The sequence below is a fragment of the Vidua chalybeata genome, chromosome 2, assembly GCF_026979565.1.
Source record: "Vidua chalybeata isolate OUT-0048 chromosome 2, bVidCha1 merged haplotype, whole genome shotgun sequence".
In the NCBI taxonomy this organism is placed as follows: Eukaryota; Metazoa; Chordata; class Aves; order Passeriformes; family Viduidae; genus Vidua; species Vidua chalybeata.
This window is the reverse complement of record NC_071531.1, coordinates 102,077,674-102,090,485: the sequence shown is the minus strand read 5'-3', so window position 1 is coordinate 102,090,485 and position 12,812 is coordinate 102,077,674. Positions and strand designations below refer to the sequence as shown.

The 12,812-nt window shown below is 39.1% G+C and overlaps 1 protein-coding gene across 4 annotated transcripts in view; it reads right to left on the bottom strand.

Annotated features, from left to right (window-relative positions):
* Nucleotides 1-12,812, bottom strand: part of APP (amyloid beta precursor protein) — a 181,325-nt gene that overhangs the window by 76,715 nt on the left and 91,798 nt on the right. For all 4 annotated transcript variants that reach the window (XM_053933841.1, XM_053933859.1, XM_053933838.1 and 1 more), the window contains exon 6: nucleotides 8,969-9,168. In XM_053933841.1, the coding sequence (XP_053789816.1) occupies nucleotides 8,969-9,168 (200 nt within the window). The remainder of the gene's footprint in view (nucleotides 1-8,968; nucleotides 9,169-12,812) is intronic.

Below are 12,812 nucleotides of genomic sequence, written 5' to 3'. Positions count from 1 at the left end.
AACAGACATGTATAATAAAAAGAATTTTTGTGGTCAGGAAATGTCATTTCTGAAAATACAAAGGTCTCAACAATTCAGCCTTTCTTATTTAATGCTGATTCTGGACTAGCCTATAGCCACACAGTGAGCCCCTTCTAGGTTTCCCTCAAAGTATTTGTTTTGCTATACAGACTGATTTATTTTGCACTGTTTTCATGTCAGAAACTGTTTACAGATTTAATCTGAAATTTCCTATAGGTACCTCTTGCACAGAAATAACAACAGAGATTTTAATGTGCAAAAGCAAAGGTAATTGTCCATCAGACTGGACACTGGACTTGTCTCATCGGTGAACTAAGTCATTTATACACATGAAGATGCACTTGAACAAGTGTTCAGTAAACCACAGAGTAACATATTAAAAAGAGCAAGCTAGAAGCTGTGCAGCCCATGTTGTGGCCACTGACAGGCCCCCTGCCTGACCTGTCCCCCCTCCCTGACCCTCAGGGGAAGGACATCCTTCCCTCCGGGCTCTGCCAGCCCTACTGCCCTTGATGAGACCTACATGGTACTTAGGTCACCACAGAGAGAAATGTTCTGTTGTCTTCTAATGTTTATGACCTAAATGGAGAATAAACAAGAGAGGGGGAAGTGCTCTGGCTTTCTGTTTCATGACTGCTCTTTTTGAGGGAAGTGTGGTGCCAGTTCAGTCTAGGAAACGTATCACTGCTGTCATTCATCCCTTTCCCAATGTCACCACGCCTGTCTGCCATTTTCTGTGGAGAGCTCAGAGTAGCATTCCTTCACCCCTGCTTTAGGGCAAAGGTACATTTTTAAATCAGCTTCTATTACTGGGCAATGGTCCCATCACTCCTGTTTGTGAGCCAGATACTCCTCCTACGCCTCTCTATATCCCCATCCATCACTTGTCCTTACAAGAAAAAGCCACTGCATTTGGTTCTCAGCTGCAATACCTCAGCTGAGAAGATAGGGAAATGAAGTGTTGAGATGAGAAATTTAACAGGTTTTCTCGGGCTATTAATCCAAACACCACTTCCCCTTCCTTCTGCTGCTGCCAAGTGTAGCAATTAATGTAGACAAGGGGGTGAACTATGGTATTTTAGCAGATATTAGGAGCAGGCAGGCAGCATGCACTGCTGTAGTGGGTGGGTTAAGCTAAATGATTCATCAAAAAATTAAAAGTTATCTTTGCTTCATATTTTAATTCTGTTGCTGAAAACTGAAGCAAAGATGAATTACTTTTTGCAAACATGCAATTCAGTTTTACTTGATACCACAAATAATTTGTATGCAGAACAGCGTCAACAATGAGCTTTGCTTTGTTTAAGGAACTTACTCACTGTTCCTGTTACATACAGGCAGAGGTATTATAAAAGAAAGGCCTTATGAAATCAGGCCCTGCTCTGTTGAATTACTAGCTGGCCTGTTACTTCTTCTAAGTGCAGCTAGCTAAGTTCCCATGTGAAGAAATCTTAAGAATGAGAATCCGTTTGCATAAAACCCTACTCTCGTAGAAAAAAATAAATTTGCACCTGCCATAAACAAGAAATCTGTCCCATGAGACTCAGATAAGAAGATATGTAAACAATCCAAAATTAGGGAGATTTGATAAGCAGAATAGCAGTTACTAACCAATGAATTGAGTAGCAAGAAAACTAGTAGCCAATCAGAGTAAAACATGAGGTCTGTGAAAACTGTATAAAAATGAGTTATGTGAATAAAGAATAGGCTTTTCTGCATAAAGAAACTGAGTCCTGTCTGCTTACTAATGCAACGCTTCCCCCTCCAGAGACAAACTTTTGCCTTTAGCTTCAAGAAATTGGATACAAATAAAGAGGACAAACCTTTGCAACAATCCAGGTTCATGAACAATTGTTTTTAGACACTTCAGAGTTTTCAAACCATTCTATTCCAATAGTCAAATTTGTCTCATCCTGTGTCCTAAACCACAGGTGCCAATATCTCTGCTCTCCAAAACCTTAGACATGACAAATTACTTTTGAGATAATTAGGAAAATGCAAGTCAATTTTCCCCATTCCAAACTTCTTGTACTTATTCCAGCATGTCGGGGCAAACCCAGTTGTTTCTAACCAAGCAAGTATCACTCCCTGAAGGACAGTGCTACAGCAAAGCTTGTTATTTGCTTTTAGATTAAGTAGTTGAATACTGAAAACTAACCAGTTACATTAAACATTGGCAAAATTGTGTTATTTTTTTCTTTGAAAACCACAGACTTCAGCACCCTAGGAAATACAGTCTTTAAGTATGTGGACATTGATTTATACTGACTTTATAGAAGGTACTTTCATAAGCACTCATTTACCAAAATGCTGTAAGTAGAGCTCATTAGAATTTATGTGCAAACATTTTAGATGTTTTTGATGATCACTTTTTACAGAGGGAAATATAAAATATGGTCCTGAATGTCCATTTAAATTTTTCATTACAATTTATTTTTACTGCTACTTGAAGAAAACCAATTTCAAATCAAAGTGAAATTATAATTTCTTTATTTCAAAATCTCAACTCCATGCTTTTTTTTTTCCCTTATGGGACTTAAATTCTTAACAACATTTTCAATTGAGAAATTGGAAATAAAACATAAACTTCTAACAGGGAGAATAATTAAAGCTACATTTACATATTTCTATTACTGTAAATATCAAGTTTATTCAATATTTTTTTCAGGATTTGAATTTATTTACATTATCATAAGAATTAAGTTCATTTAATACTGGCAGTCAGCCCCAAACCTTAAATCAGAAATTAAATTTGAAGAAATCTAAGAAAAAAGGGACCAACAGGAAGAGTTAGCTTACTAACTCTGACCTGTCTTGGAAGTTGGTTTCCCATGTCTAGTTTACACCTCTGAGAAACCTTAATGCTACAGAAGAAAGGTACCATCATGCTGACTTATAAATACTGCAAGGTCTTGATAAATATAGCCACAGTAATGGAAAATATATTGTATTGATGAGCCTTTCCATACTACCAACCCTGCAAGTTTGAAGCTGATATAATCAAGCACACACAACTAAATCATTCTGAGGGTCTGAACGAGCCCATTAGCACTGGTGTTTGTTTGCTGGCCGTTCAAACTGTGTCACAATCACACAGGACCTGAACACCTCTTAAATGAGGACCTCAAACAGTTGCTTAAGTATATGGGATCAGATCTTTTATTTTACCATTTATATCTCGCTAAAGAACAGCGTAAGTAACCAATAAATGCAAGAGAGGCCAAGGAATAAACCTCTCAAATGTGTACCATGAGGTATATGCTCCCCTTCTTCAGGCACTAGTATATAAAACACCGCAACCGGAGTAATTTTGGCTTCCATATCTTCAGGAATTGAGCTATAGTTTGAGCATATTAATATATATGCCCCTATATTAGTCTTTATTTTTTAAACTAGCTGAGAAAAATTAGGCAAGAGTAAATGCATCGTTTTTCTTTCAGTTATACAATTTATGTTCTAAAAAGGCACAACTGTTTTTACTCAATGAATCAATCAAAAGGGAATATTTGAAGATAATTTCACTGAAACAAAACTTCCTCATTCTGAATATATGGTTAGAAGAGGAAACCAAATTTTGAGTATTCAATGACAAGAGCTAATTTCAGAAGAGGCTTTTGGAATTAGGAGAAGACAGCTGTGAAGTTGGCACATGCTCTGGGACTAAAGTTGGTTCATAAGCTACACAATTGCTAAAATGCTTTTTTACAGAGGGAAGTTAAAAAAGCAAAATGATGACTTCTCAATGCAATAGAGGACACCTCCTCTAAAGCTGTTAAATACCCTTAAATTGTAATTTCCATCTTGTGTAATCAAGATTAAATTCTCTCTATAATGTTTATTCTTAAGCTACTGCAAGGGCATATTTAGAATATTTTTAAAAAATTAATGGCATACATGGCTAGAATATAAAGCCTTATAGTTTTGAAGCAGAACACATATATGAAAATATATTTTTTATTTTTTGTGCACAACAGAACTATATTTGGAACTAAAGTGCCATAAAGTTACCACTGATGGCCAGAAAGAAAACAAAAAACCCAGCTTGATTTTAAATCTAGGCTAATATAGTTTCATGAATTTATGTGTTTTAGAAAAGGTAATATTTCCACATAACATCACAATTCTGCTTACATGGCATGACAGTGAGTATGAGGATTAGCCCAGAAGTGCATTCCAGTCTTTTTACACAGCTAAATCTTCAGGGAAAAAAAAATTGCAATTAATTACTGCTTCAACATAATAATATGACATGTAATAATAGGAAATGAATTCTCGGTAATTTTTTCTGGCAGGATATATTTCAAATGAAACTACTCTCCACCTTCCAACTTTACATAAAATAACACTATTAATGTGCTTAGTATTTCAGTACTTTTGCCCTCAACCCAAAAAGGTAGTACTATATTGCATCTCCATCAACAATCTTGCTAAGATCACCAGATTACAAAAAAGATTTCCTCCAACTGCAATGTATAATAAACTATTATATTATGGTGGAATAGCTGTGCTTTATATTAAAATGTCTAATTAAAAGCTATAAATGCAAATCCATTAGGTTAATTTTATCAGCTCTCATTCATAAATTACAGTAGATTATCATTCTTAATGAAGATCTCATAGCAAAAAAACCTCAGTGGATTTATATGAATGTGTACTATTTACATAGCACCAATCATGTTTTCTTGATATGAAATGCAATCACACATCATCCCTCTCCAAATAAAGCTTACTGCATAGCCTTGAAGGCAAGGAGGAAGAGCAAGGAACGACTACTACAGTACAAAGATGATAACTTTTCGAAGACGAAAAGTTGCTCTGATAGGCTGTGGATGCCCCATCCCTTGAAGTGTTCAAGGGCAGGATGGGCAGGCCCTGGAGCAACCTGGTCTAGAGTAAGGCATCTCTGCCCATGGCAGGGGGTTGGAACTGGGTGATATTTAAGGTTCCTTCTAAACCAGGCCATTCTATGATTCTGTGAAAGTGTGGCACAGCTATGGTGTGTGGAAAAAAAACCCCAATTAATGTAGCATACACTACTAATATTGTCCCAAAATTCCCAGCTGACAGATCTGGCAATCAGGGTTAATCTCTCTTGCTTTACAATATATAATAGGAGTCACTGAATAGATTTTAAGTCTTTCAGTTAAAAATCTTCAGGAGAAAACCACTCATGACAGATCAATGACACTAAGACCTACCATACCAACATCAGGCTACTTTTCTCTTGCTAGTAAACTGGCATATGGTCTCTCACTTGTAACTCCAGACAGTAAATACAGTTAAAATGTCACATGAAGCAGCACTGCTTAGATTGTTTCCTAACTGCCTAAAGAAATCCAGCTGAATTAGAAAAAGCAAAACCAACTGATAAAGGGCAATATTACATTGCTGGAGGAGGTAGGTGAGGCTTATGCTTCTGATTCCCCCACATCTGTTGGCAGGTGTGCAGAGAAGCGGCCACACGTTTTGTTCCAGGCTGCTGGGCTGACCCCGCTGCTCTCCTCTGATGGGATCTGATTGACACGATGTTGATGGGAAGCACTAAGCCAAAACTGCTTATTCTTTGTTGTATGCCAAGAGAGATTGTTGTATGCCAAGACTGATTTTTTTGTCACCTCCTGTGTCCTTCTGCTGTCCTGTGCAGAAGGACAGCAGAAACAAAATCCCAAACAACTGCACGTGATGGGGGAAGCAGTGCTCCTGCTCGCCTCCATCGCATGCTGGAAAAATCACAGGCAGCCTGCATCCTCAGGAGCAGCTCTGCAACACCCATAACACCACGGCAATGATTGCAGAAATTAAACAACTCCCTTACCTAAATCCTGGCCAACAGAGTCACTTCCCTTGCTCCACAAAGAGACAAAAAACAAGAGCAGGGCTTCATAAATGAGCCATATTTTCTTCAGCAAAAATTCAATGCTAATATCTCCATATGATCAAAGGTGAAAAATGTGTATTTCACACTAATTTCACCATCTGAATCCCTGTCATCTCAGACCCACAATTGTCTGGATTTAACATCTGAAGCCCAGCAAGAGCATATCTAAAAGTTTAAACTGTGTCTGCTGCTATATGCCATATGAACTCAGAGTAAAGATCATCTCTCACAAAAGGCAGGAAAGTGAATATAGGCAAATACTGGGCTATGGAAAGTTTATTCACATTTTTTAATAAACACATAGAAATGTGGTTGCTCCAGAATGAAAATACTATCTTCCTGCCAATGGGCCTTTTTCATTCTCTAGGAAAGATTAATTTCCTTTTCACTGAAAGTAAGTTTGTAAGTGGTTCTATTATTACTATTTTGGTCACAATTCATTAAAATATGCACAGAAATAAAACTGCCTGAAAAACTGATTCTACAATAGCTCAAGTATCTTTAAAGCACGACACTGCATTTACACTTTTTAATTATTTATGGCTGATGGGAGCCATTCCACTGATTTGGCAGAGAAAGGGCTCAGTACCAGCCCACAATTAGATCCTAACTTAGGGCTTTACAACAGTTGTCCATTTGAAAAGCAGCTCCTCTTAAACTGGACAAACCCACTCTTTAATGCTAAAGACATAATATTAGTTACAGCTTCATAAAACTGCGTGTAAAGGGTTGTGAAGAGCATCCTAGGATGTTTTATAACTAGTGCTTGGGCAAGGCAGCCTGGAACAGTCCACATGAATGAAGCTCTGACACTTCAATCCTTTAAGAGAGGCTTTCAGGGTACCTCCATAGTAAAGACCACTTCTTAAAACACATGTCCTCAACAAGGTCCCTCTGCCTCTTTCATTTACAATGACACTTGCATCAGCAAGATGCTCACAACACAAGTTCCCATGCTGGATCTGCTGCCTGTGCCAGGAGGACAGGGACCCTGTAGGAAGCTTTCTCTTGTGTGTAGGAAGGGAAGAAAAGCAAGAATCAAGGGTATGTAATTTGGACACTTCTGCTTTAATAAATAAGCAATGCCCACTTTGCATACTGAAGCTTTGTGAGATACCACTTACTCTCCAGGACAATCCCTACACGCCCCAGGAAGGCTGAAGGTCAGGAAGCCCAAAGGCTTGTGGCAGAACTGTGATGAAAATTTGTATTGGTAACAGATTGTCCTCACCTCACTTGAACCAATGCATATTTTCCTCACAGTCACCCAAGGTGGGAAATGTTAGACTTGGGAAAAACAATATGCAATAATTTCATGATCAGCAAATATATACATTTCTAAAGGGCTTCTAAAAGGTAATTTCAATACTTTGCCTCATCTTTTATATGTTACGTTTTATATTCAGGTGATTGTATGCTACTTTCCTGAAAACTATAAATCTTAACCTCTTTGAAACATCACGCTCAGTAAAGAAACATGTTCTACCAAATTTGTCCTCATTTCCACTCTCAAAAATCCCATTAAAGTTAAGTGTACTTTTTCTTTTTTTTTTTTCCCTTTCAGTATTCATTTACCAGTGAGAACAGGGCATTTTATCCCCAGGGGGTAAAAGCTCACATATGGAAATACATTTAATTGGTTTAAACTCCTCCTACCCCCTCCTTACTGAAAAGGCTCTCCAACAACTGAGCAAAATGCTCAACAGTTATACAGGACAGAAACACACAAGACTGAGTTGCCAGCCTTAGAAAGAAACATTTGCAAGTGATTTTACCAAAGCTTTAGTGCTTCATGTAGACTGAACAGAAAAGCAAGTAACTCTACTTTTCCCAAAGCATCCCCTGAGCATGCTTCTGTATTTTGGTGTGATAAATTGCAGCCATCACCTCTCCTCTGACAAACACTGGAACCAAGGCTCAAAAGGAAGGGCCACTGCCACATGCAAAATGTGGGACTCCACTACCACTGAAGTCCCGATACCCAGAGGCAGGGGATAAGGAAACATGGGGAGACAGGCCAGATGTTTTCTCCCTTATTTCACAATGGCCCCCATTTCTATCATTTTCCCTCTACCTCCTGCATGTCATAACTCCTTTCTTTTCAAATGTAGTCTTTAATCTCATTTCCAGCCACCATCTCCAGCATTTATCGGCAAAGATGTAATCACTGTAGAAGAATTGGGATCTATTTTACTTAGACTTACACCACACTGAACTGTACTATTAAAACAGAAGAATATGGATAACTAATTCCAATATGCATTGTAGGAGAAATGAGGCATTTAAAAAAACTCTGCTGCTATGCTGACCATGAACTAGTGTAAAATTCAAAGTTTAAAATGCAGTTCTGTTAAGAACTAAAAAATGTAATGAAAATTAAATTTTAGAAAAGGAGAGTTCTTTCTCATTCCATGTATTCTATTTTTTCCTATTTCTTTCTTCCCCAGACTTTAAAACTCATTAGTTTAGGTTCATTTTCTGCATAGTTATTTTAAATTTTTCTAACTTTACTGAATTACTAATTCACAGAGAAACATAGTAAACAATTATCTAACAGAATCACACAAAATGACCCATCACTGCTGTTAATATTAGAGACCAAACCAGCTCATGCTACCTCCTGCTTGTATCTGATACTTCATATCCTTCTGTAACTCATGTGCATGATAAACCATACACATTTTCCTGTCCTATTTGTTACATATGACAGTTGAATTTTATTTAATGCTACTTTAAAATAAAATCAACTCTTCTGTTTCTGAACAAGAAATGTTGTGAACAACACACACAACAAACACAACTCAAGGACAGACAGTCCCTGCAGCATCTGTGCACCAGGAGGACTGGAAGTCAACAAATGCAAAGGGTTGTGGCAGAACAAACCCAGAATAACACAGAATATTTGTAATGGGAAAGGTGAGGGAATTAAACATGCAAATTACAGGAGCCAAAAAGCACAACAATACTGCAGCTTTGGGTATTTTGCTGTTTGGAACATTTTTTTGTCGTAAAGTGCAAATATGCAAAGCAGTAGGATTAGTGTTTCAGCCCCAAACCTGATGAATTTACCTCTGACAACCTCTTCCACAGACTCTGTAGTTGTGGTGGTAGTGGTTGCAATACTGGTAGTTCTTTCAGTTGCCTCCTCATACTCTTCTCCTGTCTCTTCAATTTCATCACCATCATCATCATCGTCATCAGCATCTTCATCTTCCACAACAGTTAGCTCCTCATCTTCCTCTGCTTGTTCTTCTACCGCCTTATCATCACTAAATGAAGAAAATAATAATGATATGTCAGCAACAAAATTACTTCAAGGTAACATGAGAGAACATTTTATTTGAAATCTCTATAAGGAAAACATTTACCTGATTCTTAATCTCCCTCCCTTCCCTTTAAATAGAAAAGAATCTGGGACTCTGGAATGTCCCAAATAGTAAGAAATGCTAAAGAAATGTCTAAAGAAAAAAAAAAGTCAACATTAACATCCCATATTTTGATAGTTGAATAATACTGTAAACATACTCTCTCCATGATACCATCAAACAAATTTTATTTTGAAAGAAGATCAAATTTGCACAAAATGCACTCAGTTTATGCGAAAGTAGCAAGAAAGTTCCTCAGGAACTTTTCTGCCTCTCTCAGGAGACAGCTTATCTAGAGGCTTCCTGCCTGCCTTTCATAGAGGACTACCAAGTGTTGAACTGACCTCGAATTACCGACTGACCTCGAATTACCTCGAATCTGCAATCAACTATTGCAGAGTTTCTCCTTCTGCTGTTACAAGTGCTATGTGAATGGAAAGGACACTTCTACAGGACAACAGGAGGAAATACTGAAGTTGACTAGCCAATGCATTTGGTGGATTAATACATCACAAATCTTCTGGGATCATTCTTAGTTCTGTTCCGAGTGATACAGACAACAGGTCAAAAAATATATGTTCACCTACTGCTACTGTTGCCTTCAAAATATTTCTTGAGCTTAGTGCTCTGTTGTGGCAAGGTTTAGGTTTGCTTCTGATCTTCTACCTGAAACTTACTATTAATGAATAAATGATCTTTAAGTATTTAAACACAGAGTGACTTTCTGTCAACTTTGTGCACAAGTGAGTTTCTCATGGCATCACATATGGTTGAACAGCCTTCTAGGTGAAGTTAACTTTTCCAACTCATTTCAGAGATCAAGCCTTTAATGTTTCTTTTTATATTATGTTGTCTACTACAACTTTGAAAGCAAACTCAGCAAAGTGGAAGACAGTATGATTCCTTTTTAACAGAGCATTAAGAAGTTAAAACATGTTGATAAAATTTTCATATGCCACAAACCTGACTCTACTAGGAGTTAAGCCTCTATACAAACAAGAATGATTTCCCTGTTTCCTTCTCCCCAAAATACCTGGCCTCCAGAGACACAAGAGAGACTTCAAATAATACTGCAGCTTTCCACTGGGGGAAACCCAGGCATGTTTTATGAATAGATGTGGTTAAAGCTACCTTGCAGAAGAGTCTGCATGAAAGATGACTTATTTCCATTCACACAGGAGAAGAAGTTAAAAAGGGGCACAAACCCACGTGGTTCCTCTTTAAATTTTTCTTGATTTCTAAAAACTGGCTTGGAAATTTCACCATCGTCACTGTACCATTCATCTGCAACGACATCATTGTGTGGAGGAACATGGCAATGGAAGTATTTGAGAAAGGAATGAGGATAATCCAGATTCTGCTGGAAGCTGGCTTCACCATCAAGAAGAGCAAAGTCAGGGGACCTGCCCAAAAGATCCAGTTCCTGGAAGTCAAGTGGCTAGATAGATGGCATCAGATTCCCACTGAAGTTATCAATAAGATCACCACAATGTCTCCACCGACCAGCAATAAGGAAATACAAGCTATCCTAGGTGCCATAGGTTTTTCGGGAATGCACATTCCTGAAGACAGCCAAATCGTGAGCCCTCTCAACCTGGTCACCCACAAAATGAACAATTTCCATTGGGGCCCTGAATAGCAACAAGCCTTCACCAAGATCAAGCAAGAGATTGTTCATGCGGTAGCCCTTGGCTCAGTCAGGACGACACCAGAGGTGAGGAATGTGCTTTACTCTGCAGCCAAGAACAATGGTTTGTCCTGGAGCCTTTCACAGAAGGTGCCTGGGGAGACTCAAGGCCGACCACTTGGATTCTGGAGCTGAAGTTACAGAGGGTCCGAAGCTAACTACATTCCCACAGAGAAGGAAATCTTGGCCGCCTATAAAGGAGTCCAAGCCGCCTCAGAGCTGATTGGCATGGAAGCACAACTCCTCCTGGAACCCCGACTGCTGGTGCTGGGATGGATGCTTAAAGGAAAGGTTTCCTCTACCTCCCATGCCACCAATGCCTCATGGAGCAAATGGATTGCTCTCATCACAAAGCGTGCCCATAATAGAAACCCAAATCGCCCTGGGGTTTTGGAAATAATTGCAAACTGGCTGGAAGGTGAAAACTTTGGTCTCACTGGTAAAGAAGAGCAGAAACAAGTAATACGCGCTGAAAAAGCTCTACCATACAACCAACTACCAGCAGAAGAAACATGCTATGCTCTTTCACTGATGGTTCCTGTCGCATCACAGGGATGAACCAGAAGTGAAGAGCAGCCATGTGAAGTCCCACATGACAGGCTGCAGAAGCTACTGAAGGAGAGGGTGGATCAAGTCAACTTGCTGAACTCAAGGCCGTTCAGCTGGTCCTGGACATTGCTGAAAGAAAGTGGCCAAAGCTATACCTTTATACTAATTTGTGGATGGTAGCCAATGCTCTGAGGAGTTGGCTGGAAAGGTGGAAAAAAGCCACTACTGGCAGCATAGAAGAAAACCAATCTGGGCTGCTGATGAGTAAAAAGACATTGCCACTTGGATAGAGACTTGCCACTTTCACTTGCCACCTGTGAAAGTTTGCCATGTAGATGCCCATGTCCCCAGGAGATGGGCTAATAAAGAATACTGAAACAAAAAACAGATAGAGCAGGCTGCGAAAATAAAGGTGTTAAAGATAGATTTAGATTAGCAACACAAAGAAGAATTATTCCTACCTCGATGGGCCTATGATGCCTCAGGTCATCAGGGCAGAAATGTAATGAAATAAGTAGGAATGAGACTGAAGAGAAGTTCTAACCATAGACAATATTTCTTAGGTTATCCATGACTGTAAGACAAGGGCTGTGATCAAGCAAGCCAAGCAGGTAAAACTCTATGGTATGGTGGGGAGTGGTCCAAACATAAGTATGGGAAGGCCTTGCAGATTGACTATATCACACTGCCTCAAAGTTGTCAAAGCAAATGCTATGGGCTCGCAACAGTAGAAGCCACCACTGAAAGGTTGGAAATCTACCCTGTGCCTCATGCCACTGCCTGGAAAACCATCCTAGGCCTTAAAAAGCAAGTCCTTTGGAAGCATGGTACCCCCAAGCAAATTGAGTCCGACAACGGAACTCATATCAAGAATAGCCTTATAAACACCTAGGCTAGAGAATATGACATTAAGTGGGTGTATCATATTCCTTACCATGCACCAGCAGCTGGGAAAGTTGAACGATGCAACAAACTGCTTAAAACCACCTTGAAGGCACTGCGTAAGAGGAGTTAAAGAACTGGGAGATTAATTTAGCAAAGGCCACATGGTTAGTGAACACCTAAGCCAAGAAGGCCCTGCCCAATCTGAACCCTTGCAAACAACAGACAGAGATAAAGTTCCAGTGGTACACGAGAAGTACTGAAAATAACTGTTCGGGTTAATTCTGCCTCCAGCAAGGACAATCACATCTGTGATGTTGTCTTCGTTCATGGACCAGGTTTCACCTGGTGTTGACGCAAAAGAATGGAGAGACCTGATGCATACATTAAGAGGACCTTATTTTAGGATGAACTACCCATGACACTGTGC